Source organism: Martes martes, assembly GCF_963455335.1.
Source record: "Martes martes genome assembly, chromosome: 4".
Lineage (NCBI taxonomy): Eukaryota > Metazoa > Chordata > Mammalia > Carnivora > Mustelidae > Martes > Martes martes.
The window spans coordinates 177,871,841-177,899,725 of NC_137891.1; the positions used below are offsets into that span (position 1 = coordinate 177,871,841).

Consider the following 27,885-nt stretch of genomic DNA (forward strand, 5'->3'; position numbering starts at 1 on the left):
ATGTATCTCATTCAGCATTTTCCTCCTGTCTCAGCTCAGCCCTGATCCTGGATGCTGTGGCTGTCTCTGGGGGATTTCCTTGCTTCATTCTTAGTGTCTAAGGAGGATGATGAGGAGGGGTGAAATTTCCCCATGAGCTCCCCTCTGGACCACCTGACCCAACCAACCAACCAACCAACCAACCAACAAACCAGCAAGGTTGATTCAAGAGCTCATGACAAGTGATTTCCTACCATAAGCACAAATTAACTGATTGCAAAACAAATCTAAATAAAATTCAGAATCCCATGCTTTGACCGGTCATGGGTAGTTTCTGATCTCAGCAGGTGTCAGTAACACCTAGACAGTGGTGGCTGTGGGGCATTCTAGCTAGAAAACTGAGCGTCCACATCACGGATTCTCGTTGGATCTCTGTGCTGCTTGCACTATAGCGTAGCAGCAAAGGAAATGCCCAGCGAGCTGGGGTTTCCCTCTGTCTCAGTACCGTTTGCAACGCTCCGTGTATAGTGTTTGTTCCTGTTGGTGATGAACCAGCAAAGCAGATCTTTCCCTTTTTCCTTCGATGACAGGGTGTATAAACTGCATCGTGTCCTCTGCGCTATGTGGTTTGATGCTGTCACCCCCAGGAGGGGTTTTTTTACCTGTAACAGCTCTCGTTACTCTCTCAGCTCCAGCCTCGGATGACGAGGGCAGCACGGCAGCGACTGACGGCTCCACCCTTCGGACCTCCCCTGCTGACCACGGTGGTAGCGTGGGCTCGGAGAGCGGGGGAAGCGCCGTGGACTCGGTGGCTGGCGAGCACAGTGGTAATGTGGCTGGAGGTCCTGATCTCCTTGGGCAGGGGTGGAAATGCACTAGGAATCTCTCCCCGGCTCCCGGGATTGGTGTCAGCAAAGGGAAATTTTGAGGGCTCACTAAAAGTCTGGTGGAATTAACTTGACCTAAACACTGGAGTTTCAAATGTTTAGTGGTAGGAGCTTAGGCACGACGTGGTTAATGTTGGAACATTTTACAGGCATATTTTAATTACAGGCAGATTTCTTATTGGAAGAAAACAAGGTTATGCGTTATTCCAAATCAGGAGTAATCTAAAATAGTTATGGTATGACCTTGAAATCCATCATACTGTGGCTTTTGTCCCCTCTGTTGGGGGAAGCTGTTGGGCAGTCTTCCTCTTAATATAGCGGGCTGCCTTCACTGTCTGCGGCTGACATGGTGGGGCTGTGGATTGAGGAAGCATGCCGTTTTGGTTTGACCTTGTAAACCAGCCTGTGGTTAAAAATCGGTTAGCAAAATATTTTAGGGAAGGGATTAAGAGTAGCTGATAATTCCTAGATTCCCAAGTCAGTGTATATCTCCCCTGGGTTAGGAGATGGAAATGTATCAACAGCAGAGGTGGTTCTTGTAGGTGGATCTTACCTACCGCAGAAGGGTGAGGGGCTGCCCTGAGAGTCTTGTAGCATAGTGCTCTGGGGCCAGAATCTTGAATTCAGTCCTTACTTATTCTCTTCTTCACAGAGAAGAAAAAAATTCTCTGAAGTGAACAGGCGTCTCTGAACTATTGCTGACTTCAGAGTGTATTGGATTCCGTCATGCTTGAGGATTTGATTTACACTTTTTTTTAACCATTTCCCTCTAGTATCTGGCCGGAGCAGTGCTTATGGTGATGCCACGGTGGAGGGGCACCCAGCTGGACCAGGCAGTGTCAGCTCAAGCACTGGCGCCATCAGCACCACCACCGGACACCAGGAGGGAGATGGCTCTGAGGGAGAAGGCGAAGGGGAAGGGGAAGGCGATGTCCACACTAGCAACAGGTTAGGACCTGGTCATTTGCAGTCAGGAGGCTATGGGAGAGTATTTAGGGAATAAGGTGGATGGATCAGTTGCAGGGGGTGGAGAGATGTTAATAGTGTATTTTTTTTTTTTTAATATATAGGTAATAAACTCAGGAAACGGTTCAAGATCTTAGGAAGCATTCTAGGCCTGTCTTCTTTGTCCTAATTAGAATTACATCAAATTAACTGTGGAGAGAATACAACATGTTTCTTCTCTTAAGGCCCCCCAATATCCCTTATCACTATAAAGTGATTGTCTTGAAAACGTGTATCCTCCTGCTCAGCTCTCTCTTGTTTCATCATTACCTGTAAACTCACTTTGTAGCATTCTCTTTACAAGTGGCACTGTTCTACGCTCAACAGTAACAGCTATTACATATATGCTAGAAACGGCTCCTGGTTCAGTGTGTCTACAAGGTAATGCAGACCAAATACATATTTACGTCTAGAAATACCAGTGGGAGGGCATTTGGCAAATTGAAGCTAATCTATGAAATCCTGCTCTGTCCCTTTTAAGAAGTTCTGGTGGTGGTTGCTACTGCATTGGTAGAGCGAACAGAGCCGTAACTGAGAAGGGAAGACTGGAGAAATACATTTGTGATCTAATGTTTGTTAAATTTGTTGAGGCCCCAAATTTTCACATTAGTGCAGTGCAGAAATAACTAGCATTTTGGACTCAATGATTTCTATCCAAATAAAAGGTCATTGAAACTGGCACATAAGACATTTTCTGAGGACATCAAGGAGTGTCTCCTATACTCCCTGTTTCCTACTGCTTCAGCTTCAGTTCTTGGAACATCTCTTGGATGAGGGTGACCTCTGCCTCCACTAAGTGATGATATTTTGTTGGAGTCTGTTTTTTTAACATTTTACCGTAAAGGGGTTTTTACTTAATCTTTTTCTTTTTCTCTTAATAGGATGCCTAGGTTAATTCCATGTGTTTGGAGATGTGGTCTTTGTGATTTTTTGTTTTTTGAAATTTATTTAAAACATTTTAAATCCAGTCTGCCATTGCTTGTGAATTGAAACAGTTAAGTTCATTTGTGATAAGTGTTAATTACTGATGAATTGGAATTTATGCCTACCATTTACTTCCTGCTGCTTATTTGTTTTGCCTGTTTCTATGTTTTTCTGTCTTTGCAGTCCTCTTTTGGGTCAGCTATGTTTTCATCCCTTTTTCTTTTCTTTTTTCTGCCTCTCTCCTACATTTGCAGGTTGTTCACTTGTTTCCAGTCTTTGGTGGTTACCCTGGTCATTTCAACATGTACATTTAACTTACCCAAAACTAAACTTACCTCACAGCTACATCTTCTTCCTGCATAATATAGAGGACCTTGGAAGACTTGACCCCTTCTTATCAATTTAAGCTGTTATTTTTGTGTGTTTTAGTATTTTTCAAAAAAGGCTTTTGAAGCTTTCAAGGTACTATTGCTGTTTTGTACAGTTTGTGTGGTCAGTGTTTGTTCACGTTTACTCACATGCGTACCACTTTCTGTGCTCAATATTTGCCTGTGCGTGTTAGACCTTCTGTCTGGGATCATTTCTTCTTGAAGTGCGTCGTTTAGATTTTCCATGGGGGGGGGGCCGCCACTTATAAAATCGCAGATTTCCTTAGTCTGGAAATGTGTTCATTCAGCTCACATTTTGTGGGCATGTTTTTGATGGGTATATAGTTTTGTGCTGGTAGTTTTTCTCCCCACAAATTGAAAATGATATCCACTGTTATTGCCAGTGAGAAGTGACCTGCTATCATAACTGCTATTTATTTGAATATAGTGTCCTTACTGCTGCTTATAAGATCTTTACTTAGGATATAGTTCGGATGGATTTCTTTTTTTCTTTTTAAGATTTTATTTATTTATTTGAGAGAGAGAGAGGGAGAGAGTGAGCGAGGATGTGTGCACGCACGATTGGGAGGTGGCAGAGGGAGAGGGAGAAGCAGACTCTCCGCTGAACAGAGACCCATACGTGGGGCTGGATCCCAGGACCCTGAGATCATGACCTGAGCCAAAGGCAGAGGCTTAACCCACTGAGCCACCCAGGCACCCCTTATTTTTTTTTTTTAATGTTTAAAAGTATTTATTTGACAGAGAAAGTGCGAGCATGTACACAAGCAGGGGGAGCAGCAGGCAGAGGGAGAAGCAGGCACCCCACTGAGCAAGGAGCCTGATATGGGGTTCGATCCCTGGACCCTGGGATCATGACCTGAGGTGAAGGCAGTTGCTTAACCTACTGAGCCACCCAGGCATCCCAAACCTTTCATTTTAAATACATATTTAAAACTAGGTATTTCTCTCTGAACTTCCCTTTAAAGTCTGCTTTGGCTGGGGTCCATATATTTTGATGTGTTATATTTTTATTGCTATTTAGTTCAGAATGTTTCCTAAATTCTATTGTAATTTTCATCTTTGGCCCATGGGATATTTAGAAGTATGTGGCAGAATTTCCAAACCTTTGGGGATTTTCTAATTATTTTTCTGTTACCAATTTAATTTAACTATGGTTGGGGAACATACTGTGTGATTTCAATCCTTTCAAGTTTCTTGAGACACCACATTGTTTCTAAAATGATATTCTGTTGTTTTTGGATTCTTAATGTTTTTTAGGAGGGCTGTTTTAGGTAATCTAGCCATGTTAGTAGTAGAAGTCCTTAAAGTGTCTTTTTTTTTTTTTTTAAGATTTTGTTTATTTATTTGAGAGAGACAGTGACAGAGCTAGTGAGAGAGAGCAGGAGTGGGGAGGGGAGGGAGAAGCAGGCATTCCCTTCCCCACCCCTGCCCTGCAGAGGAGGGAGCCTGACAACAGGGCTCGATCCCAGGACCCTGCGATCATGACCTGAGTCGAAGGCAGACACTCAACCAACTGAGCCACCCAGGTGCCCCTAATGTGGTTATAAGTAAACTTTTTTTTTTCAAGGATAAGTTAATCGAGTAATTATTAAATGACTTACTTTAAATAATACAGTAACTAATTTGTTTTTATTTTAAGTCCCTAAAGAAAAGGAACTTGTAATTTTTGGTATAGGGTTTACTTTTTTTGTTAGATTCTAAGACTTTAAAAAGCCATAGTCTGGCAGCATCTTGGTCCAGGTCCAGACTCTGCTCATTTTGTTGCCTTTTTCTCTCATACACGTGCATTCACAAGTATGTTCTGCCAATCTGAACACTTGCATCCATCTCAAAGCTTGCTGTTTTATCCTGCAAGTAGAAACTGAACTGCTAAATTTGAGCTGCCATTGTCCTATTACTTTTCTTTGCTATGTCTTATACATTCTTGAGCAATTCTTTTTTTTTTTTTTTAAGATTTTATTTATTTATTTGACAGACAGAGATCACAAGTAGGTAGAGACGCAGACAGAGAGAGGAGGAAGCAGGCTCCCTGCAGAGCAGAGAGCCCGATGTGGGGCACGATCCCAGGACCCTGGGATCATGACCCGAGCCGAAGGCAGAGGCTTAACCCACTGAGCCACCCAGGCACCCCATTCCTGAGCAATTCTTACTCATTTGGTCCCCACACAGCTTGCTTTATTCTTTGGATGTATGTGTGAACTTTTTACATGTGACCATATTCTGAAGGACTTTTATTTACTTATTTATTTATTTTAAAAAAGATTTTATTTATTTATTTGACAGAGATCACAAGTAGGCAGAGAGGCAGGCAGAGAGAGAGGGAGAAGCAGCCTCCCCGCTGAGCAGAGAGCCCGATGCAGGGCTTGACCCCAGGATCCCGGGGATCATGACCTAAACTGAAGGCAGAGGCTTTAACCCACTGAGCCACCCAGGTGCCCCTGAAGGACTTTTAATAGCTCATTCCTTTGAGTTATTTTTGGAATTGTGGTCATTTATCAATCAAGTAAGACCCCATACTTCGATTGAAATTTTAATACTTTGAAAATAGTCTAGTTATCTCCTGGGTATATGTTACACATGAAAATCAGTTCTTTAGGCATATGTACACCTGTGGTTTATTATACACAGTCTGTAAAGTAAATTGAAGCAAGAATAGTTTATGAACTATGAGAGCGAAGGCATTAATTGATTCCGCAAATGTGTTCATCTGTGTAAGATTGTGCGTTAGGTGGGACTGCCAACCAGATTGTCATCAGGACCGTACTTAATTCCTTTTCATTTTGGTCGTCTCTCGAATCAGCGTATTCACTAGAGAGCCAGAGGCACACATACAGTAGGGAAGCCCCGCCCCATTAGTGCCCACCTGAATATATGGGAGAATTCACGGGTCCAGTGTGGAAAGGGTAGCATTGAGATTGAATTTTCCACTAGGAAAAATGGTAGGCGAGTTGAGAGGGTAAAGCAGTGCCAGACCTTCTGGGAAGCAAGAAAAAGAAAGGACTGGGTCACTGTGCAACGGACGATGCAGACTTTGTAGATGGAGGGGTCCCAGAAGATAGTGCTGGGAGGCAGGATGGGGTCATGTGTTGGAAAAGGCCACAGAGTGCACTACTGAGAACAGCTAGGGCTGATTGCTTGAGAAATGCTAACTTTTCCTGTAGCAGGTTTTCAGGGCCATCCGTTGTATTTTGGACTTTTAACAGAGCGAGATTTCTCCTTCTGTGTTGGTGGTGTTACCAGATAGGCATTTCTGAACATTTTGCTAATGGTAGGATTGTTTCTAAGCAGTAGGCTCCTTGTTTATCTTGGTAGCAGGAAGAAAGAACTGTTTGCAGCCGGTTCGTGGTTGTGAACTAGCTCACATCTCATGTATTTTCCTTGGCCTTTTAGACTGCACATGGTCCGTCTGATGCTGTTGGAGAGACTACTGCAAACCTTGCCCCAGTTACGAAATGTTGGAGGTGTCCGGGCCATCCCGTACATGCAGGTATCCCTCAGTTCTCCTGGGTCTGTCCCACTGTGGTCGGACCACCCTTCAGCATGCTCACATCTCTCTTCTAGAGGCTCTATAAGGCTTTGTTTGGTGTTAGGTCATAGAATAATGGAATGCAATTTTGAACTGCAAGTTGTAGCCCTTAATGCTGTAGATGAAAAGGCCGAGGGTCGGAGAATTGAAAGAGATGCCTGCAGTCATCCAGCTCATTATTGACAGAGCCAGGAGCAAATGTCTGCCCCCGAGATTCTTAGTGTGTAGTGAGTCTTTATTAACACCGTGTTGGAATGTGGTCTGGTAGCTGTTCTCCACTGCTGCCTTCCCCTTAAGCGGAAAGTTCTTTACTTTTGAGCACAGCACTTCCCCCTCTGTCAAGCCACTTTGGTTGGTTATAATATAGTTTAGTCAGTTCGTTTTGCAAACTCTTTGCAAAACATTTTTTGTGATGCCAAGGGTGGCATGTACCAAAATTGACTCTTCTGACTCTGGACACTTAAAGACCTTTGGATACCTTGGGATTTAGGATCTTTTCGTGGATTACATTTATGATTGATTGGGTAGTCAGGAAGATTGGGATTTCCTCTGAACCCTGTGTGTTTGGAGTCCTCTTTAGGGTCCTGGCGTTCATGCTTTCTCTCTCTATTGACTTCCAGGTCATCCTGATGCTCACTACAGATCTGGATGGAGAAGATGAGAAAGACAAGGGGGCCCTGGACAACCTGCTGTCCCAGCTAATTGCTGAACTGGGCATGGACAAAAAGGTAAGATTGGAGAGTCCTGACATGTGAGAAACAGGGACTGAGGTCCATTCTCTTAGAAGAACTTCACTTAGTTTCAGGGATAACCACCCACCAAGGGCTCCAGTTATGTTGATTGAACAAAAATGTTGGCAGTGCCTTCTTTGGCCCAGGCCTCCTGTTGGATCTGGATGTAAATGAGAAACAGACTGAGTGCCTGCCCTCACGGACTTTTTGTAGTTCCCTAAGCTGAAAACAGTAAATCAGTTGTTTGTCTCTTAATACAGCCTCTTAAGCATATTGGGCTCTAGGTAATCCGGATGTAGTCCTACTGGCACCTGTTTTGACTCTAATTCCATGTGAGGAACAGTTAGTGCTGATAGGCTGAGGGGAACCTTGTTGAGTGGATGCCTCAAGCTTAAAGTAAGTGTGGGCTTCTGGGCTCCGCTTCTGCCTACAGGACGTCTCCAGGAAGAATGAGCGCAGTGCCCTGAATGAAGTCCATCTGGTCGTAATGAGACTCCTGAGTGTCTTCATGTCCCGGACCAAATCCGGATCCAAGTCTTCCATCTGCGAGGTACTGTTGTTGCTTTGAGCACAGGGGTGTGGGGAAAGGTAAGAGGATTGTCAGCTAGGGCTGCGGGCAGAGGTGATAGTTAAAATAGGCTATTGTCGCTGTAGAGGAGAAGGAGTCTAAGCTGTCACTTCTTTAAGAGCAGAGCCACCACCTTTTCCAGAATCCTTTCCAAGCCCTGATCTTTGCCAGCAATCCCTCCATTGGAGGGGTTACAGGGTTTGGAAGTTCCATTATTGAAAAGAGGGGACTGTTCTGCCAGGCGCAAGGTGGCTAAGAGGATTCCCCTACTGTGTGTTGCTATAAGGTATGGAAATAAAGCAGAGAGAAAGCAGTGTGTGTGTGGTGGAAAGGAGATTAACACAAAGCAGAGAAGGTAGAAATGGAGGCTGGACTGCATCCAATCTTAATGAGCTTATGAGCTGTGGGGTTTGCGGGGATTGGCAAGGCTCTCCTAATGGTTTTATTTACAGTGGCTTTTCTCCCACTTTTTTTATTCATGGGAGCACTTACCCCATCTCCTTTAGAAGCTGTTTCGGTGGGGAGAGCCCCTATCTGGAGTGTGGGGTTGCTAAAAAGTGCTTGGAGTAGAAAGTTTTCTCTCCTTGAAATGGGCTTCTTTTCTGGTTGCCCAGGGAAGAAGAGAACCTGCCCCTCCCAGGGGAAAGGTATCCAGTCCTTGACCCCCTTGGCCTCTAGCATGTGCACGTGGGCGAATATAGCCGGGATGTGGGGTTGGTTGGTTCCTAACATGCCATTGTTGGAAAGAGATGGGGAGTGTTTGAGTTAGTCGGGGGACTTCTAACTCAAGAGACTAGCTCCTTCCCCCAGCGGCCCACTCTGAGACTGTCACTGGTGGGTTTCCTGCCCCTGCCCCCAGCAGTCTTACAAGCCCTTCTGCCCCCCTCCCTGTTTCCCCCAGTCGTCTTCCCTCATCTCCAGTGCCACAGCAGCGGCCCTGCTGAGCTCTGGCGCCGTGGACTACTGCCTGCATGTGCTCAAATCCCTGCTGGAGTACTGGAAGAGCCAGCAGAATGACGAGGAGCCCGTTGCCACCAGCCAGCTGTTGAAACCACACACCACTTCATCCCCGCCAGACATGAGCCCATTCTTCCTCCGCCAGTATGTGAAGGTGAGGCCTTTTTTCCCTGGATGAAGGACCGCTCCTGCCCTCCTCCAGAGCACTCTCCTCCTTGCGCCCTTCGAGTAGGGCTGAAGCAGCCAGGGCAAGGAGCTGCTGGAGGCAGACCTCGGGCCCTGGGGGTCTTTGGTCTTGGTGCCGTTTAGTGAGTAACCACTTCTCCTGCCCCTCTGCTGGGGTACGGACTCCTGACTGTGTAAAGCAGAGGAACTGAATGAAATCAGATAGACCTGTCCTTTCACGTTAAGTTCCTTAGAAAAAGGAGAGCAGGGTAATGTCACAGGTGGATCTCATGTGTGTGTCAGGAACTCCCCCTGCTGTCATCAGAGGCCGTTGAGGGAGCTAGTTTAGAAGATGGGCTTTCTGATCAGGTGAGTTTGGGAACAAACATTCCCGCTTACCAGCTGGGAAGCTCGGACAAGTTATATGCAGCTTTCGTGCGCCTCGGTTTGCACCCCTGGAAACCGAGGCTCCACACGGGGTTTGCTGTGTAGGGTCGTTGTGAGCACTGGCTGACCTGACGCAGGAAAGCCCAGTGCTGAGTGCACCAGGGCCTGTCCATGTCCATCATCAGTGCCTTTTCTGCACATTTGTGTCTGGGCAGCGGCACACTCCCAACTGCTTTGACTGTGGATAGAACAGGCGTGAAATGTGAATCGCATCATGTTCTTCTCTTTTCTTAACCCTTTGCTGGTTTTCCAGAACTTTTAGGCCAAAAAGTTCTTTGAGTACTCCAGCTATGAACTTAACTCTCTAGCTGTGTCACTACTGCCCCCGGCGTGCAGCCCCCGTCCTGTGCCTTGCCCCAGATGCGGCGCACTGCCTTCCTATTTCCTGTCCTCCTCCGCTGCTCTCCCTCTGCGTTGCTTCCTTTCCCTCTGAGTTAATTCCTAGTCTTTCAAGACCCGGCTCACACACTGGGTCCTGGGAAAAACCTCCCCAACATGCACTTCCTGCTAGCAGGTCAGATTGAGATGGTCTTGCCCTCGGTCCCCCGAGTGCCCTGTGCACACGTGGCGTCTTCCCCTTGTTTGCACTCCTAGTTGCTTGGAAAAGACCCGATGAGTAACTGGTGGTTGAGTACGTGAGACACGTTGTGCCCCAAATTCTTGTAGGCTCTTCCTGGGGGACCATGTGGCCTGCAGGATAGCTGCTGCTTCCACCGTCCTCACACCCCTCAACTCCCCCTCCTCTGTGGGCTATGCATTAAGTGATCCTGGCCGCCGCGGTTGGTTGGTTGGTTTCTTTCTTTTTATAAGATTGATTTATTTCAGAAAGAGTGAGCCACATGCGTGCACACACACGTGCGCACACGCATGCATACATGCGGATGAGGGGAGGGGCAGAGAGAGAGGGAGAATCTTCGAGCAGACTCCCCGCTGAATGCAGAGCCTGAGGTGGGGCTTTATTCCAGGACCCTCAGATCATGACCTGACCTGAAATCCAGAGTTGGCTGCTCAACTGACTGAGCCACCCAGTTTATTTAATGTCTCTTGATATCCTAGAAGGTTTTGGTTCTAGGGGATAGACTGCATCTCTCGCAGGAAGTCAGAAATCCTTCACTGCCACCGTTTTTCCCATTAGAAGTTTAATTTTTGTGTAAGCAAAGTACAGTCAGCCCAGGGGCAAAACCCAGAGTGTAATTTTGGGACTTTTGAGACAAGTGAGGTCTGTGTCCTGGAGCCTGGGGCCTTGCTGGGTTTAAACCAAGCTGTCGGGCAGTGATGGCTCCAGCTTTGAAAGGTACTGTTTACAGCTCTGGCGTAAGCTATGCTTGATGAGCAGTAAGCCAGCCCTTTTCCTGACCGTGGTCGTGGACAACTGTCCGTCACAGGTTCTTACACAGATGTTCTTCCCCCAGGGTCATGCTGCTGATGTGTTTGAGGCCTATACTCAGCTTCTGACAGAGATGGTCCTGAGGCTTCCTTACCAAATCAAGAAGATTGCTGACACGAACTCCCGAATCCCACCTCCTGTATTTGATCATTCGTGGTTTTACTTTCTCTCAGAGGTAAGTGAAGCCCAGGCAATGTGCCAGTCAAGGAGAGGACATTGCTGTGACTGCCTTTTTTCCCTTTTCTTTCTCTTTTTTTTTAAGATTTTATTTATTTATTTGAGAGCTCATGTGGATGCAAGCACGGGGGGGTGGGGTGAGGAGGAGAGGGAGAGGCAGGCTCCCTGTTGAGCAAGGAGCCCAGTGCGGGGCACGATCCCAGGACCCCAGGATTATGTCCTGAGCCAAAGGCAGACACTTAACCAACTGAGCCACGCAGACACCCTGGCTCTGTTGGCCTTTATGGCCCCCTTCCGTCCTCACTGTCAGGAAGTGTTTCCCCTAGCAGCGCCACTCATGCCATGTAGGTCTCGCGCTGGGTGAGCTGTGTGGTGAAGCTGTGGAAGATGGCTGTCAGAACAAGCCATGGCTTTAGTTTCTGATTCTGTACGTTTGACTGTTTCTGTATATGATGGTAAGTGATGAGTTTAATAATTTGGATCCTGTCTGGAAAACAGAAAATGTACTAGTTAAATTACAGAGAGATTTTAACGTAGGGAGTTGGCTAAATGGCCACTAAGGAACCTAAAAGAAAAACAGGGAATGTTGAGGTAACACAGAGACCATAGCTGTAGGCAGCAGCTGCCAGCAGACCTGTGTCTGAAGAGGAGTCGGCCTGGTGGACCTGAGGAGGGGATGCTGCTTCTCATACCCCAGGAACTCTGAGGGGATGTCATGCGGTTGATTCTGGAAGTATGGGAAAAAGCTCAAGATTAGAACCAACTGTAGTTGGTTTGTCCTTGAATACCGGAGAGCTGATGGAGGCTGCCAGAAAGAAGGGCTGCTGTCAGGGTAGCAGGCAGACAGGAAGGAGCCAGTGTTTTTTCCTTGGGCCCTCTGGTTGTCCCTTTTTGTTCCCTCTTGGCAGGACCTGATGGGGAGCCAGCTGGCAGAGAAGCAGTGTAGTTAGTGCACTTTTGGGCTGGCCATCGCAGAGCAGTGTGTAGCCGGGGTTGGGGCGCTGGGGGGGCGGGTTGGAGGCAGCTGAGGGATGGTAGCTCACAGCTGCCATCACGCCATCACAGCGAGCTTAAGATTTACTCTGGGAAGACTGACATGTTAGCAAGCCCCAAATGACCATTTTGGGTTGTATAGATGGAACAACAACCTAACCTTTTCCCCACTTCTTTGACCTGAAAGATTTTGAAGATGTTTTCCTGACCATTTCATTCTGGGTGGGCTGGAGTGGAGGTCCAAAGGACTCCCAGGAGGCGAGTGGGAATATTGCTGTTTTCCCCTCTGTGACACTTTTCCTTCTCCTGTCCACTCTGTAAGGAGTACTGAATTCACTAGAGTCTAGCTTGGCTATGAGGAAATAGCTTGGTGTGTGTTTCTTAGAAGTTTCTAACAAAAGTTCAAGAAAACCCAGGGCACCGCTGCTGACACAGTTCCTGAGTCATTGACTCTCTGTGTTGCCTTTCCTCTCAAGTACCTGATGATCCAGCAGACTCCATTTGTGCGCCGTCAAGTCCGCAAACTTCTGCTCTTCATCTGTGGGTCAAAGGAGAAGTACCGCCAGCTCCGGGATTTGCACACGCTGGACTCTCACGTGCGTGGGATCAAGAAGCTGCTGGAGGAACAGGGGATATTCCTCCGGGCAAGTGTGGTTACAGCCAGCTCAGGCTCTGCCTTGCAGTATGACACACTCATCAGCCTGGTACGAGTGGTGAGGGGGACGGTGGGGCAGGGAACCTCATGTTATGCGGCTCAGGGAGGTAGGCAGTAGGCTGGAGGAGTACAGGGCTTTTATATATTCAGAAAACGTCTCAGCCACAGTCGAGCTCAGGGTGGGTCCATAATGCTGCATATTAAGTGTAGTTGGCTTCAGGGTCTGTGATTTCCCCCTCACCATTCCCGCTCCCACCTGATAGTGGTATCTCCATTATGAGGAGGAGTGGTTTAGGCTTCTTACCTGTGTCATTGGCTCATACGGGCAGGATTAACCTGGAATTTGCCAACCTCTGATTTTTGCCCTTGAATACTAAAGAAATGATGGGTCTGAAGGTAAATTGTTTGGACTTTGGGGAAGCAAACAGTACATTGCATGGAAGCCTCTAGGTGAGAATGTCTTCGGTATTCTCCTAAACTAGTGTCCTTGCTATTGTGCTTTCACAAGAAAAAAGTAAACTGGGAGGGGAGGAAGGAAAGAAGAGAAAAAAGTAAACTGGATTGTAGTTTCCCGTCGTGGCCTATCTTTTCTGCTGCTTTACTGAGTGGTGTGACGGGCCCCTGCAAACAAAGGGCGTTTGTGTGGTAGGAGCTGAACGGAGGGGGCTCAGTAAGAGCAACAGTGTGGGGCCTTGGTCCCAGGTTCCCCGGGGCACTGGATCAGCAGCCTCGCACAGACCCCTCAAGGCAGCAGGTGTGGTGGGTGCAGGCTGCTTGGTGGCCCTACTCAGTTGTGGAGGTCGGTTTCCATTTCAGATGGAGCACCTGAAGGCTTGTGCCGAGATTGCTGCCCAGCGAACCATCAACTGGCAGAAATTCTGCATCAAAGACGACTGTAAGCAGTGCAGCAACTTTTGGTGGCTGTTGTTCATTCTTCATCTCTTTGAGAACTGTTTATTGAGGCCTGCCCTGTGCCAAGCACTGAACTGGAGACCAGAGATGAGGCTATGAGCGAGACACTTAGACACTTAAGAACTAAGACCTCTCAAGTTCTTAGATAGAACTCTTGTTCAGCTGAGAAGACAAGTCAGAACCTCAGAGTGATAAGGGTCATAGATAAAATGTGGGGTGCTATGGGGGTACAGTAGGAGTCGCTGACCTCCAGATTGTGGAGCGAAAGCTGAAGAGGAACCTGTGGAGTCTAGAGAATCATCTTAGTTGAAGAAGTGGAGGCTGGGAGTCGATCCTTAGGTAGCTGTTAGGACGTTTACCAGCTCATTTCTACAGAGGGCGGGAGTTCTGGGCAACATCTGGCAGAGAGGACTCAGAGTACAAGCTGGTGGGGAGGGGAGCAGTCCTGGCCGCGGGCAGACACAGCTCCTGCGACCTGTCCGTCCAGTGCATTTGTGTCTGAGCTGAGCCCCCATCTCCTCTGCCTGCAGCCGTCCTGTACTTCCTTCTCCAAGTCAGCTTCCTGGTGGACGAGGGGGTGTCCCCGGTGCTGCTGCAGCTGCTTTCCTGTGCCCTGTGTGGCAGCAAAGTCCTCGCCGCCCTGGCGGCCTCGGCCGGTTCCTCGAGTGCCTCCTCCTCTGCAGCGCCTGTGGCTGCCAGCTCTGGACAGGCCACGACGCAGTCCAAGTCCTCCACAAAGAAGAGCAAGAAGGAAGAAAAGGAAAAGGAGAAAGAGGGTGAGCGTCACTCTGTCTTCGTGACCTGGGCGAGGGGTTCTGATTTCTCTTGGATCACATGGCTTATGCTCCTCTTTAGAAAGGGCTTTTTTTTTTTAGTTTAGTTTTGTTTTTTTGGCAGACAGATCACAAGTAGGCAGAGAGGCAGGCAGAGAGAGAGAGGCAGGCAGAGAGAGAGGGGGAAGCAGGCTCCCTGCTGAGCAGAGAGCTGGACGCGGGCCTCCACCCCAGGACCCCGATATCATGACCTGAGCCAAAGGCAGAGGCTTTAACCTACTGAGCCACCCAGGCGCCCCCAGAAAGGGCTTTTACTCCGATTTACTAGGACCTATAATTCTCAGGCTCTCCAGTGTCTAGTTTTCGTGTCCTTGTCAGTTACACCTTGAACATGTGGCTTCCCATCCCAAGGAGTGGTCAAAGTGTACTAAATGGTTTTAGTAAGCCAAGTTTGTTTTCCCATGAAATAATAAATGACACTGGCTGCGTGGAGAGGTTGTCAGTGTCAAATGATGCTTGCAGACGTGCCTTGTGAACTCTTAAATGCTCTGCATACGGAAGTTGTTTTAGCTGATTCCTTATCAGAAAGGCAAAAGCCTTTTCTGCTTCACTGCTTTTCATGGTCCTTGGAGGCCTAGGATTGGTGATCGGGGTGGAGAGCAGTGGAAATGGTTTACCTTTTCCCAATTAATTATTCAGCTAGCTGTTTTGGGTAGCAAACCTCTGAAAGGAAATGCCTCCTCCAGGGTGGCTGTGCGTGTGCTCGGTGTCCCTCCAGGGTGGCTGTGCACGTGCTCAGTGTCAGGCCTGTGTCGGCACTTTTCGTATGCTTTTTTGGTAGCGTTATTGTCGCATGTCATATGGGGCTGGCCTTTGTTTCCCAATAAACCAGTAAAAGTTGTTTTCAAATTAGAACCATTTAGTTGACGAAACTAAACTCTCAACTCTTAGATCCCCTCCCTCTCCATCTGGTAGCACTGGCTCTAAGACCCTAGAGCCTGCTTCCTGCTCTCCAGTCCTCAGGTGTTCCATGATCTTGCAGGTGAGAGCTCGGGCAGCCAGGAGGACCAGCTGTGCACAGCTCTGGTGAACCAGCTGAACAAATTTGCAGATAAGGAGACCTTGGTTCAGTTCCTGCGTTGCTTCCTGTTAGAGTCCAATTCTTCCTCGGTGCGCTGGCAGGCCCACTGTCTGACCCTGCACATCTACAGGTAGGGTCCCGGGCTAAGTTTTGATGGTCTGCATGGGTCCAGGAGATGAGCGGTTGATGTAGTTCTGTCTTGTGTTGTGTTACACACTCATGGTCACGGTGCCCGTATTTACATCAGCCTGGATCTCCTTGACTTACAGATGTCTTCATCTGGTTATCTGTTTTTAGCCATTAAACTGACATCATAAGCAAGACACGATCACTTATTCCCTGAGAGGACTATGTTTAGAAGTTTGTAAAGTGACCAGGCTTGACTCTTTAGGCCACCTTCTAAAGACAGGAAAGGACTGAGCTACACCTGTCAAAAGGATCTGCTGTCAAAAGAGTGCAAAATGATTTGAACTTAAACCCTCGCTGTGGGGAGGTAGACCTATCTACGGAAGCAATACTTGGGCCTTGTTGATAAATAAAAGGAACCTCAGGGTTTTCTGCTTGGTAACATGAACTGTCCTTTATCTACAGAAACTCTAGCAAATCTCAACAGGAACTTCTACTAGATCTGATGTGGTCCATATGGCCAGAACTCCCAGCCTACGGTCGTAAGGCTGCCCAGTTTGTGGACCTGCTAGGCTATTTCTCCTTGAAAACCCCACAAACGGAGAAGAAGGTAACAGCTGATATGTGGTTAGAGGGGCTAACTTTTCGTATTTGATGTTTTTTTCTCTTCAGTTAAGGACATCGTGACCAGCCTGCATAGGGGGTACCCATGTGAAATCTCTTGAAATGAATCTTAAGCACAGCCACCACGTGTCCCACACAGATGACACACACAACTAAGTACAGGCTCAATTTGCCTTAGCCAGCAGGAGATCAGGTGGGGAGGATAATACAGCCCATTACAGTTGCTTTAGGAAAGAAGGTGTCCCCCTGGTTTTCCTGGCAGCCCTGACGACATCCCTAAAAATGTCTCTGCAACAGGTTAACCATTTCATTACTTCTGCATGGGAATAAAAATTACCTTCATCCACAGGGTCTGAAAAGATGGCTGTTGCAAAGATTGTGGAAACTTGTAGGAGTTAGGCCCAGCTTTGTATGACTCTGGTGGGGTCTTCTTGGGCAGTGTCAGCGAGACAGTAGAAAACCAAAGTCTTTTCCAGTAAGACTTTTCCTTGGGCTTTAATGTGGTCTTGATTGATTTCTGTTTCAGTTGAAGGAATATTCACAGAAGGCTGTGGAGATTCTGCGGACCCAGAACCATATTCTTACCAACCATCCCAACTCCAACATTTACAAGTGAGCTTGTTCTGCTTTGTCCCTATTTGAAGCTCCATTAACAGTCCCAGTTGCTATCTCCACATCAGTTTTCTCTTACCCAAGAATCGATATACCTCTCTCTGCTTGGTCTTTGAATCCCCCCCATCATAGCTGGGGCGTTGCACACACAGGGTACTCAAAATATAACTGCTGATTTAGGTTTTGGTATGCAGTCATTTGAGAATGCTTCTGATTTTCGAGTGTCTAAGTCTAAGTTAGGTAAAATAGGTTTACAGAAAATGGCTATATTAAAAAAAAACTTATTTCCGTGGTTTAATGATGACTCTTTTTTTTTCCTCTAAAGTTCATTGAGGCATCGTTTATATACCACAGAACTCACCTATTTTAAGTATACAATTCAAAGATTTTTAGTAAATTTAATTGTAAAATTTCTTGGAGTCAAATTTTAATATTTTTTTTTAGGATCCCTCTGGCCTTAGAACAGCTCAGAAATAGGAAACATCAAGGGTTGATTGGTTGAAATTCTCTTCCTGTGACTTCAAGGCCCTATTGGGATTTCTTACTTTGCCCTGTGTTCTTACTAGGGTGGGGCTCGCTTTAGGGAATCTTGAGCCGTGGCTCATTTGTGGCTTCTTTGTGAAGCTCAGTGCTTTCTAAGATGAAGATTTCCTTATGCTGAGACTGGTTTCTTCTTTAGCACCTTGTCTGGCTTAGTGGAATTTGATGGCTATTACCTGGAGAGCGATCCCTGCCTGGTGTGTAATAATCCAGAGGTGCCGTTTTGTGTAAGTGCCGTCTTTCACCTGGGTGATCGTGAGGCTTGGAGGGCCTGTGGGTTTCTTGTTTGCAGAGGTTGAGTGTAGCAACATAGGTGTTCAGTTACCAGTGGTATGAATGCTTACCTGCCACACTTACCACCTTGAATAGAAACTTCATCCGTGGATGAAGAGTGGGCTACAGTGATCAGTTTTGAAGGAGGCAGGATGAACCAGTGGCCTTGAACTGATACATTGTTTTGTGTGTTACTCCCCTGTCTAGTATATCAAGCTGTCTTCCGTTAAAGTGGACACGCGGTACACCACCACCCAGCAGGTTGTGAAGCTCATTGGCAGCCACACCATCAGCAAAGTGACAGTGAAGATTGGAGATCTGAAAAGGACAAAGATGGTGCGGACCATCAACCTCTATTACAACAACCGAACCGTGCAGGCCATCGTGGAGTTGAAAAACAAGTACGGGCTCTTCAGACTTGGGGAGGGGCAGCTTGTCAGGCTTAACACCAGTTGTTGGCTTTGATGGCTGTACTCGGGTGAAGCAGCATGTCCCTAGAAAGAGGCCTGGTATGTCCTCTTACCCACTGGAGTCCTGACTAGGGACAGAAGTGAAACACAGTTCCTAAGGGTGTTGACAAAGGTTCTTTTAAAATCCTGTCCAGTGGAGCCTGTGGTGTCTAAGGAAGCAATTCAGCAGCCTGTCTCAGGAGGGGAAGCTGAGTGGGGATTTCAAGCTTTTCCTTACCCATGTTAATTAGGGCAGTTCTAGTTTTATGTAACACCTGTGTTGGGAAGTAGTTGTCATTTCTTGGGTTAAGATGCGATTTGCTCACAGCGCAGGCAGTATCAGGAAGCTTCTCTGGCACGCAGTCCTTCCATTTCTGCATGGCACGTTTCCTCTTTATCTGCCAGTGTTGGATCTTTCTAGCTCATGTATCCCAGTGCCTGAATGGGGGCACACTGTATGTGGGCCAGAGAAGGCGCCAGCATGGGGTAGAGTGTTGACTTCTGGAGACAGTGCTCTTGTTGAAATCTCAGGCGTTGCTGTTGACTAGAGGATGTGGGGAGGTGTTGCTTGAATAGTAAGGTGCTGTTCTGCACGGAACGGAAGTATTGGTATTAGTCTGAGAGGCAGAATGTAGCTAGAGTTCACCACATCAGCAAACAGAACTCTTCCTGCTGGAAGCTTTTTTCCTTTGGGGAGCAGTTCACATTGGTGATCTGTAGGTAGAAGCTGCCCATTGGGATAACCCATTCCCTTCTGGAGGAGAAGGAAGGTTTAATTTTCTGTTGTGTAGAGTCAGCCCAGCAGCTGGTAAAACTCTGACTCTGCACCCCAGCTCTACTACCCATGTCTCTTGACATGGGAGAAACCGTGCAACCTTGGCTTCTTTAACTGTAAAGTGGAGATCAGCCCACTCTCAGGGTGTTTTTTTAAGGATTAGATTGAGTTTGGTATATGTAAAGTGCTGAGAACAGACCTAGCACACAGTAAGTGGCCAATAAATGTTATTTATAATTACCGTAATTATTCTAAGTGATTACATGCCTTTTCTTTTTCTGCCTCTACATGGCACATGGCACCTCTTAGGATTATAAGTGTCTGGGTGGCATACTTTTAGAGTAATGTCTTCCCTTGATATAGACTTTGTTGTTTTTCTAGAATCTGAAAAATTATCTTGTATAGCATCTTAAAGCACTTGTGTTATATCCTTTTTTATAGAGAATGTTTTTAAAATTAAGGTTGCTATTACTTGCCAGATTCCCTTTTCTTAGAGGAACCATTTCACTGCCTTAGGAGAACGTATGAGGGCAGTCTTGCTCTTTGTCTCCTCAGACCGCCCTCATGGGGAGGGGTACGTGAATGGCTCTCAGGGCCCTGCCCCTCTAGCTGCCACTGTCTCTTCTAGGCCGGCCCGCTGGCACAAGGCCAAGAAGGTTCAACTGACCCCTGGGCAAACAGAGGTGAAGATCGACCTGCCCCTGCCCATTGTGGCCTCCAACCTGATGATTGAGTTTGCGGACTTCTATGAGAACTACCAGGCTTCCACAGAGACCTTACAGTGCCCGCGCTGCAGCGCCTCCGTCCCTGCCAACCCGGGGGTCTGTGGTAACTGCGGAGAGAATGTCTACCAGTGTCACAAGTGCAGGTGAGGGAGGGAGTGGCGCCCCAGCCAGGGCCACGTACGTTCCTTGTATCTCCTGCAAGAGTCTCAGTGTGGGCAGTTTCAGTGTCTGCTGCCTTCATTATAATTAGAGGATTATGGGTCTGTGGAGTCCAAGGCTGGAAGGTGGGGGCGAGAAGAATGGTGCACATGTCCGTCCCGTGGTGGTCTGGGAGTGGGGGGGTGTCCCTTGGTTTAGATCCAGGTCTTCTTTTCTTGTTACCTAGTTGTATGAGTCCCCCTTGCCTCTTGTCATCCTGATACAGTTGCAGAGAATGTGTGTGGCACTCATAGTCACCCTTCCCCACCCCAACCTCTGTTGTCCCCCGACTCAAACACTTTGGTTTTTCAGGTCTATCAACTACGACGAAAAGGATCCCTTCCTCTGCAATGCCTGCGGATTCTGTAAATACGCTCGCTTCGACTTTATGCTCTATGCGAAGCCTTGCTGTGCAGTGGATCCCATCGAGAATGAAGAAGACCGGAAGAAGGTGAGGCTGGGTCTGACCTAGACTCAGGGCAGTGTCTTTAATGTGAGCTTTGGGCAGCAGGGCCGGTGGAGGGTAGTATGCTTTTCTTCTCTCCTGAGTCTTCCTCGACTCAGCACTCTCTTCAGGGCCCAGCTTTTGGTGGTGAGCAAATAATGGCAGAGGGTATGTTGGAACACGTGCTTTGTGTAGCACTTCAGAGAAGTGTTGGTTGGGAATGAACTAGGATGTCTGCAGGGACAAATGACTTTAGATTTGGAAAGGCAGGAGTCAGATGAGTGCCTTGCATTGGTTCCGCAGGTGTCTCGTGTTACAGCTCTTGGCCTTTCCTCAGTGTCTGCTTATCCGGGGGTTGCTTCTCAGTCTGCGTGGTGTGGTGGGACTGGGAATTAGGTGGCAGTCAAAAGTGGGGAGCTTTTTGGGGCACCTGGGTGGCTCATTGGGTTAAAGCCTCTGCCTTTGGCTCAGGTCATGATCCTGCGGTCCTGGGATCGAGCCCCACACCGGGCTCTCTGCTCAGTGGGGAGCCTGCTTCCTCCTCTCTCTCTACCTGCCTGTCTGCCTACTCTCTCTCTGTCAAATAAATAAAATCTTAAAAAAAAAAAACAAAAAAACGGGAGCTTTTGGGATTGGTGCTAGAAGCAGCACATGGGAAGCAGGACAGCATTTAGCTGCGGAGTCAGAAGGACAAAAGTTCCAGTTCCGGCTGTGCTTTTTTGGTGTGTGACCAAATGTCAGTGATTTCTCTAAGCATTGCATGCGTACATGTATGCTGTTATACAGTGCGTTGTGTGTTGTTACAAATAACATACGAACACTGGGGGTTATTGTGAGGAATAGAAATAATGGATGTGTGAAACACAGCGCCTCACCTGTGGGAAGTATTTCAGGAAATGGTTAGCAGTTGGGATCACTCAAGGAGAAGCCTTCACATGTACCCCTGTCTTTTCCTGCCAGGCGGTTTCCAACATCAATACGCTTCTGGACAAAGCTGACCGAGTGTATCACCAGCTGATGGGACACCGGCCACAGCTGGAGAACCTGCTCTGCAAAGTGAACGAGGCAGCCCCTGAAAAACCGCAGGTAACCCCAAGCTAGAGGGGCAGGTGAAGAGGACTCTGTGTCACAAGCAGGAGAGTCACAGCATGCTTCTTGGATTGCAGGACGACTCGGGGACGGCCGGGGGCATCAGCTCCACTTCAGCCAGCGTGAATCGGTATATCCTGCAGCTGGCTCAGGAGTACTGTGGAGATTGCAAGAACTCTTTCGATGAGCTCTCCAAAATTATCCAGGTAGAGAAATGGGAGCCACTCTAGAGTGTTCTGTCAAGCATTCCTCATGCTGTTTTCAGAGCCGTCCTCTTGCCCCGCTCCAGCAGCTGGAGTCTTGGGTTTCCCTTGTCCGATTGGCTGGAAAGGCAGGGTCTGGGTGGCTGCATCTTACGACTTCTCTCCCACTGTAGTTTTGGTGCTTGGCAGAGACATGAAGGTAACAGATATTACACATGTGGTTTCCTTGACCCGTTCACAACCCATCTTTTAGTAGAGGGCTTGCTAGTTTTAAAAAACAGGAGAGGATGTGGAGAAAGGGGAACCCTCTTACACTGTTGGTGGGAATGCAAACTGGTGCAGCCACTTTGGAGAACAGTGTGGAGATTCCTCAGGAAATTAAAAATAGATCTTCCCTATGACCCTGCAATTGCACTGCTGGGTATTTACCCCAAAGATACAGATGTAGTGAAAAGAAGGGCCATCTGTACCCCAATGTTTATAGCAGCAATGGCCACGGTCGCCAAACTGTGGAAAGAACCAAGATGCCCTTCAACGGATGAATGGATAAGGAAGATGTGGTCCATATACACTATGGAGTATTATGCCTCCATCAGAAAGGACGAATACCCAACTTTTGTAGCAACATGGACAGGACTGGAAGAGATTATGCTGAGTGAAATAAGTCAAACAGAGAAAGTCAAGTATCATATGGTTTCACTTATTGGTGGAGCATAACAAATAATATAGAGGACAAGGGTAGATGGAGAGGAGAAGGGAGTTGAGGGAAATTGGAAGGGGAGGTGAACCATGAGAGACTATGGACTCTGAAAAACAACCTGAGGGTTTTGAAGGGGCGGGGTGGGAGGGTGGGGGAACCAGGTGGTGGGTATTAGGGAGGGCACAGATTGCATGGAGCACTGGGTGTGGTGAAAAAACAATGAATACTGTTACGCTGAAAATAAATAAAAAATTAAAAAAAAAAAAAAACAGGGTGTTAGGATTCTGTTCCCTCTTTTTCTGATAAGCCATGTTTGTAGGCTGGAAGGGGAGGGCACACCAGTGCCAGTCAACGAGGGTGGGCCGGGCAGCCAGTGGAGTGTTACCGACCTAATCGCCGTGGGACAGGAAGCTGGCTGCAGACAAGCCAGCTCCTTGCCCCCCCCAGAATTGCCTTTGGTGCATGGGCTTGCATCTCTGATCTTTGTGTTTGTTATGAGAGAGCATTGCACGGGAGTTAAGGACATGTGCCTGTGATCAGGGGCTGAGTTCTGTCTCTGCCACTTGCCTTAGGCAAACCAGTCCTCTTAAGCCTCAGCTTCCTGCTCTGTAAAATGACGATGAAGTATCCAATTGGTGGGGTCATCAGAAAGGTTAAATTAAATAATGCATATAAAGTGGTTTTTGAGACCAAAGCTAATTTCCAGTTCACTTTCTCTCCTTCCTTCTTTTAATTGCTGATTTTTCTTTTATCCTTTTTTTTTTTTTTTTTTTTTTTGTTAGAAAGTCTTTGCTTCACGCAAAGAGTTGTTGGAATACGACCTGCAGCAGAGGGAAGCGGCCACCAAGTCGTCCCGAACCTCTGTGCAGCCCACCTTCACTGCCAGCCAGTACCGCGCCTTATCTGTCCTGGGCTGTGGCCACACATCCTCCACCAAGTGCTACGGCTGCGCCTCGGCTGTCACAGAACATTGTATCACGCTGCTCCGAGCCCTGGCCACCAATCCAGCCCTGAGGCACATCCTCGTCTCCCAGGGCCTCATCCGGGAGCTCTTTGATTACAATCTTCGCCGAGGCTCTGCGGCCATGCGGGAGGAGGTCCGCCAGCTCATGTGCCTGCTAACTCGGTCAGAGCCTGCATCAGGATTGTGGGCCCAGTAACCCCTGCTAGCTCGGGGGTGGGTGGTGGCAGCGACCCTAGGAGCTTAGGGGTGCAAAGTGTGGCGTTTGTCACTACCAGATAGGCCACTGCTTATGAGGGAGGGAGAGGGAGAGATGCCCAAGGTCTGGGTGAGTGAACTCTGTGAGCATTTGGGACCAGGTTTCCTTGTAAATAGAATATTTGCCTTGTACTTTGTTGGTTCCGGTGAGGTTCCCTGAACAGTCTCTGGGCTCTGGTGAGAGAGGAAACGGGAGTGATCAGGCACTTGGACTCCAGATTCACATGGAAGAGGCCAGTGGAATAGCGGAGCCTAGAGATGAAGCTTAGGCTCGGTGTCTGATGCTCTGTGCTCTGGACAGCTTAGCTAACTTCTCTGAGCCGAGATTTTCCTCGTCTGAAAAATACTGATGGTCGTAAATGCTTTAAAGGCTTGTGGTGAGGGTGGAATGGAGTCATTTCTGTGGGCAGGAACTCGTATTGTTGAGTACTTATTATGTGCCAGTGCAGTCTCCAGAGCTGGATTTACGGAGTTTGTGGTGTAAGTTCTGGAACACATTAGGAGATGGGTAACCATTTCTTGCTGTCTTAGTCACTCACTCAGTGGGGCTTTTTTGAGCATCTGCTGAATGCCAGGCACTGCTCTGGACTCCGAGTGCGCAGTAGTAAATGGAGTGGAGTCCCTGCTTCCTGGAGCCTGCAGTCCAGGTGGGGAGAACTGCAGAAGCACACTTGCACAGTCTGGTGTCTGTCAGGAGATTGGCTTGTGAAGAGAGGCACAGCTGGGGTGGCGCCCCTGACCACAGCAGGGATTGCTTCTGGGAGAAGAGGGTCAGGGAAGACCTCTGAGGGGTGATGCTTGAGGAGGTGTGTGTGCTGTAGGGGACAAGCCATGCAGATGTCTCAGCTGTGGCTGTGCACATAGGGCACATCATGTGCAAGAGCAAGAGGCAGGGCTCTGCCAGGGACAGAGCAGGAACTGCCAGAGGCCCATGTAGGTGGAGCGAAGGCCCCGCACGGGAAATGGGCAGGAGAACCAGGAGTTGCTGGGGGCCAGGTCCTGGGCAATCTAGGCCATTGTAAGGACTTGGGATTTTATTCAAAATGGGGTAGGAAGCAAGAGAGTGATCTGGTACAGTTGACATTGTCAGGACTAATGTAGATGTTATTACAGTGGGGTGTCGGTGGGAAGTGTGGGTACCTTGTGGGAGATAAATTGGAGGCAGATGGAGAAGATGAGGAAAGTGTTGTGACCCATCCTGGCGGGACACTGTCAGATGCGGAGGTTGGAGGATTTGGTGTACCAAGCAGCACCTGGGGGCTCTGCAGCCTGGGCTGTGCACAGGGAGGAGCTCTCCTGGATGCTGGTGCTGCTCTCCCCTCAGTGACAGCTGCGGGAAAGGCGGCTGTGATGGGCACTCTGTTACAGACCCGTGTCTTGTGGGGCCAGTCTTGTGGTCAGGCCCTTGGGGAGGCCAGGTAACCCTGGGCATTGAGTGCCTTTTCTCTGTGCTCCTTTAGGTGGGAAGGAGGGACACAGCCAGTGGTAGATAACAGGACTCCTATTTCTTTGCTTCTCCAGAGACAATCCAGAAGCCACCCAGCAAATGAACGACTTGATTATTGGCAAAGTCTCCACTGCCTTGAAGGGCCACTGGGCCAATCCTGATCTGGTGAGCAGGACAACTGCCCTTTGACTCTTTCCTCTTCCTCTGTTTGCATTCCCTTGCTTTTTTCCCAGCAGTCTCCTTGGGGTGTTTGGGGAGGGAAGGAGCAGCAGTTTGCAGAGCTCTCACCTTAGCATGACTGTCCCAGGTCAGAGCCAGCCCCAGAGGGAGAGGAGGAATGGGTGGTTGGCCAGATGGAGGACAGGGGTCTCCACTCTTTTCTCTTTTTCTTAAGTTTTTTTTTTTTTAAAGATCTATATATTTGAGAGAGATAGGGAGAGAGAGATCACAAGCAGGGGAGGGTAGGTAGAAGGAGAAGCAGACTCCCCACTGAGCAGGGAGTCTGATGTGAGACTTGATCCCAGGACCCTGGGATCATGACCTGAGCCGAAGGCAGACGCTTAACCAGCTGAGCCACTCAGGCACCCAATTCCTTTCTCTTTCTGACCGTGCCACCGGGTACCAGACATCTTCAATCCGAGTCCCCTGAGCAGAGCTTGGACATAAGCCCCAGTCCCGAGTCTCACCTGCAGACCTTCCTCTTCTCATGTCTCCTTCCGTTGGCCTTCTAGGCAAGCAGCCTTCAGTATGAAATGCTGTTGCTGACAGATTCCATCTCGAAGGAGGACAGCTGCTGGGAACTCCGCTTACGCTGTGGTGAGCTTGGGCCACCTCTGGTTAGGGGCTTTTCAGAGAGGGGTGGGGGCTTTGGGTACAGTCCTAGCTATAGAAGTGGCAGGGTGGGGCAGCCGCCATGCACAGCCTTGCTGGAGCCAGGTGCAAGGTGCTCTGTGACCACAGCTCGGCCTGTCCTTCCCATCCCTAGCTCTCAGCCTTTTCCTCATGGCCGTGAACATAAAGACTCCTGTGGTTGTGGAGAACATTACCCTCATGTGCCTGCGGATCTTGCAGAAGCTGATTAAACCACCTGCTCCAACCAGCAAGAAGAACAAGGTACTGGGCAGGAGATCACAGAAGGCAGGGCAGGATGGTGGCCCCCTCCCACTCTGGCCAGCACCGTGTCCTTTCATAAAGGTCTGCATTATACTCTGCACTCAGCCTGCCCGTGGCAGGGCACCAGTGCTTCCTTTACCATAGTTCAGCAGACAGGAGTTGGGATTTTCTAGAAGGAAGATTTTTTTTTTTAAAGATTTTATTTATTTATTTGACAGATCACAAGTAGGCAGAGAGGCAGGCAGAGAGAGGGGGAAGCAGGCTCCCTGCTGAGCAGAGAGCCTGATGTGGGGCTCGATCCCAGGACGCTGAGATCATAACCTGAGCTGAAGGCAGAGGCTTAACCCACTGAGCCACCCAGGTGCTCCTAGGAGGAAGATTTCTTGGAGGAAAGTCAGGAGTAAGATAAATGTGAAAATACGAGAGCCTAGAACAGGGGGTTTTCTGGAGGACTATCTCTCCAGTTACGTTGGAGGACTCCCAGCTCCCAGAAAGCACGGTGTCCGTTTCTGTCCCCTTGTGTTTGCCTATGCGGCATTGCGCAGTGGTGAAGGTCTTAGGCTCTGAAGTGGACGTCTTGATTTCACATCTCAGCTCTTCCCGTTTAATCGCCTGTGACTTTGGGCAAGTTCTTAACTCAGGCTCCTCAGTTTGCCTGGCTCTGAAACGAGGACACAACACATTAAAGTGTTGTAAAGAATCAGTTATTTGATTTGGATCCTGTGCACTGAACGCTGGCTCGTGTTAGTTCTCAGTGAATGCTGGCTGTGGCTGCGTGCGCTCTGCTCTGCGTAGGACCTGCCCTCTCTGTGAGCTGCTTGGCTCTCTAGAAGATCCAGTTCTCTGCTTGGCTGGTGTGAGCTCCTTGAATCCAGGGACGTCATTTAGGAGTATTTTCTATGTTCAGGGCAGACTGTAATACCTAGCAGATGATAGCCACTCAGTGAATCAGTAAATGAATGAGAAAACCCAGTTTTTATTCTAAAATAACCATAACTGAGCCCCACATTGATCTCCTTGCACCGGCTTGTGGAAAACACCAGCCGTAATTCTTCCTCTCGGCCATGCTTGAGGCTCTCTGTCCCTTACCCCTCTGTGGTCCTTGGGCCGGGCCGTTCGACTCCTCCGTTTCCTGATGGAATCCTTTGATAGAAACAGAGTTATCATCGTTCAGGGAGGCTGCTTTCTGAGTGGTAAGCACTAGGAAGGAAGCTGGATCCTAAAGAGTTGACTACATTTTCTTTTTTTTTTTTTTAAAGATTTTATTTATTTATTTGACAGACAGAGATCACAAGTAGGCAGAGAGGCAGGCAGAGAGAGAGGGAGAAGCAGGCTCCCCGCTGAGCAGAGAGCCCGATGCAGGGCTTGATCCCAGGACCTTGGGATCATGATCTGAGCTGAAGGCAGAGGCTTAACCCACTGAGCCACCCAGGTGCCCCTTGACTACATTTTCCTTGGCTCCCGTCTTCCTAGACAAAGGCAGGTTTGAGGGTTCCCACCTTCCTTCCCTTTGATGAGGTTTATTTCCTTTCAGAGCTTGTTCTCAGCAGATAAAATCAATCTTTGATTAAAGAGGAACCCCATCTGCACATCACTTACTCCCTTTTTCCTGAGTGAGGCACAGATTTTCAGAGTTGCTTACCTTCTAAGCACTGGAGCCCAGAGTCGATGTTCGCACTGTGCTTAGTTTTAGCCTAGGGAAAGCAGCAGTTCTCATGTGCACTCCCAGGTGCCTGGGTGTTCCCCAGACTATCGAGGAATCTCTGAGGTTATCCTATGACCCTGTTTGCC

The 27,885-nt window shown here is 48.3% G+C and overlaps 1 protein-coding gene across 1 annotated transcript in view; it reads left to right on the forward strand.

Annotated features, from left to right (window-relative positions):
• The window catches only part of UBR4 (ubiquitin protein ligase E3 component n-recognin 4), a gene marked incomplete at its 5' end in the record, with an annotated part of 134,946 nt that overhangs the window by 71,696 nt on the left and 35,365 nt on the right, over positions 1-27,885 (forward strand). The window contains 23 exons of the mRNA XM_080800779.1: positions 669-806; positions 1,640-1,814; positions 6,575-6,671; positions 7,331-7,438; positions 7,875-7,991; positions 8,911-9,120; positions 10,991-11,140; positions 12,612-12,839; positions 13,607-13,685; positions 14,233-14,478; positions 15,518-15,686; positions 16,148-16,292; positions 16,833-16,918; positions 17,598-17,685; positions 17,939-18,132; positions 19,584-19,823; positions 20,191-20,329; positions 21,284-21,409; positions 21,490-21,618; positions 23,098-23,441; positions 25,056-25,146; positions 25,713-25,797; positions 25,967-26,094. Of these exons, the coding sequence (XP_080656905.1) occupies positions 669-806; positions 1,640-1,814; positions 6,575-6,671; positions 7,331-7,438; positions 7,875-7,991; positions 8,911-9,120; positions 10,991-11,140; positions 12,612-12,839; positions 13,607-13,685; positions 14,233-14,478; positions 15,518-15,686; positions 16,148-16,292; positions 16,833-16,918; positions 17,598-17,685; positions 17,939-18,132; positions 19,584-19,823; positions 20,191-20,329; positions 21,284-21,409; positions 21,490-21,618; positions 23,098-23,441; positions 25,056-25,146; positions 25,713-25,797; positions 25,967-26,094 (3,512 nt within the window). The remainder of the gene's footprint in view (positions 1-668; positions 807-1,639; positions 1,815-6,574; positions 6,672-7,330; positions 7,439-7,874; positions 7,992-8,910; positions 9,121-10,990; positions 11,141-12,611; positions 12,840-13,606; positions 13,686-14,232; positions 14,479-15,517; positions 15,687-16,147; positions 16,293-16,832; positions 16,919-17,597; positions 17,686-17,938; positions 18,133-19,583; positions 19,824-20,190; positions 20,330-21,283; positions 21,410-21,489; positions 21,619-23,097; positions 23,442-25,055; positions 25,147-25,712; positions 25,798-25,966; positions 26,095-27,885) is intronic.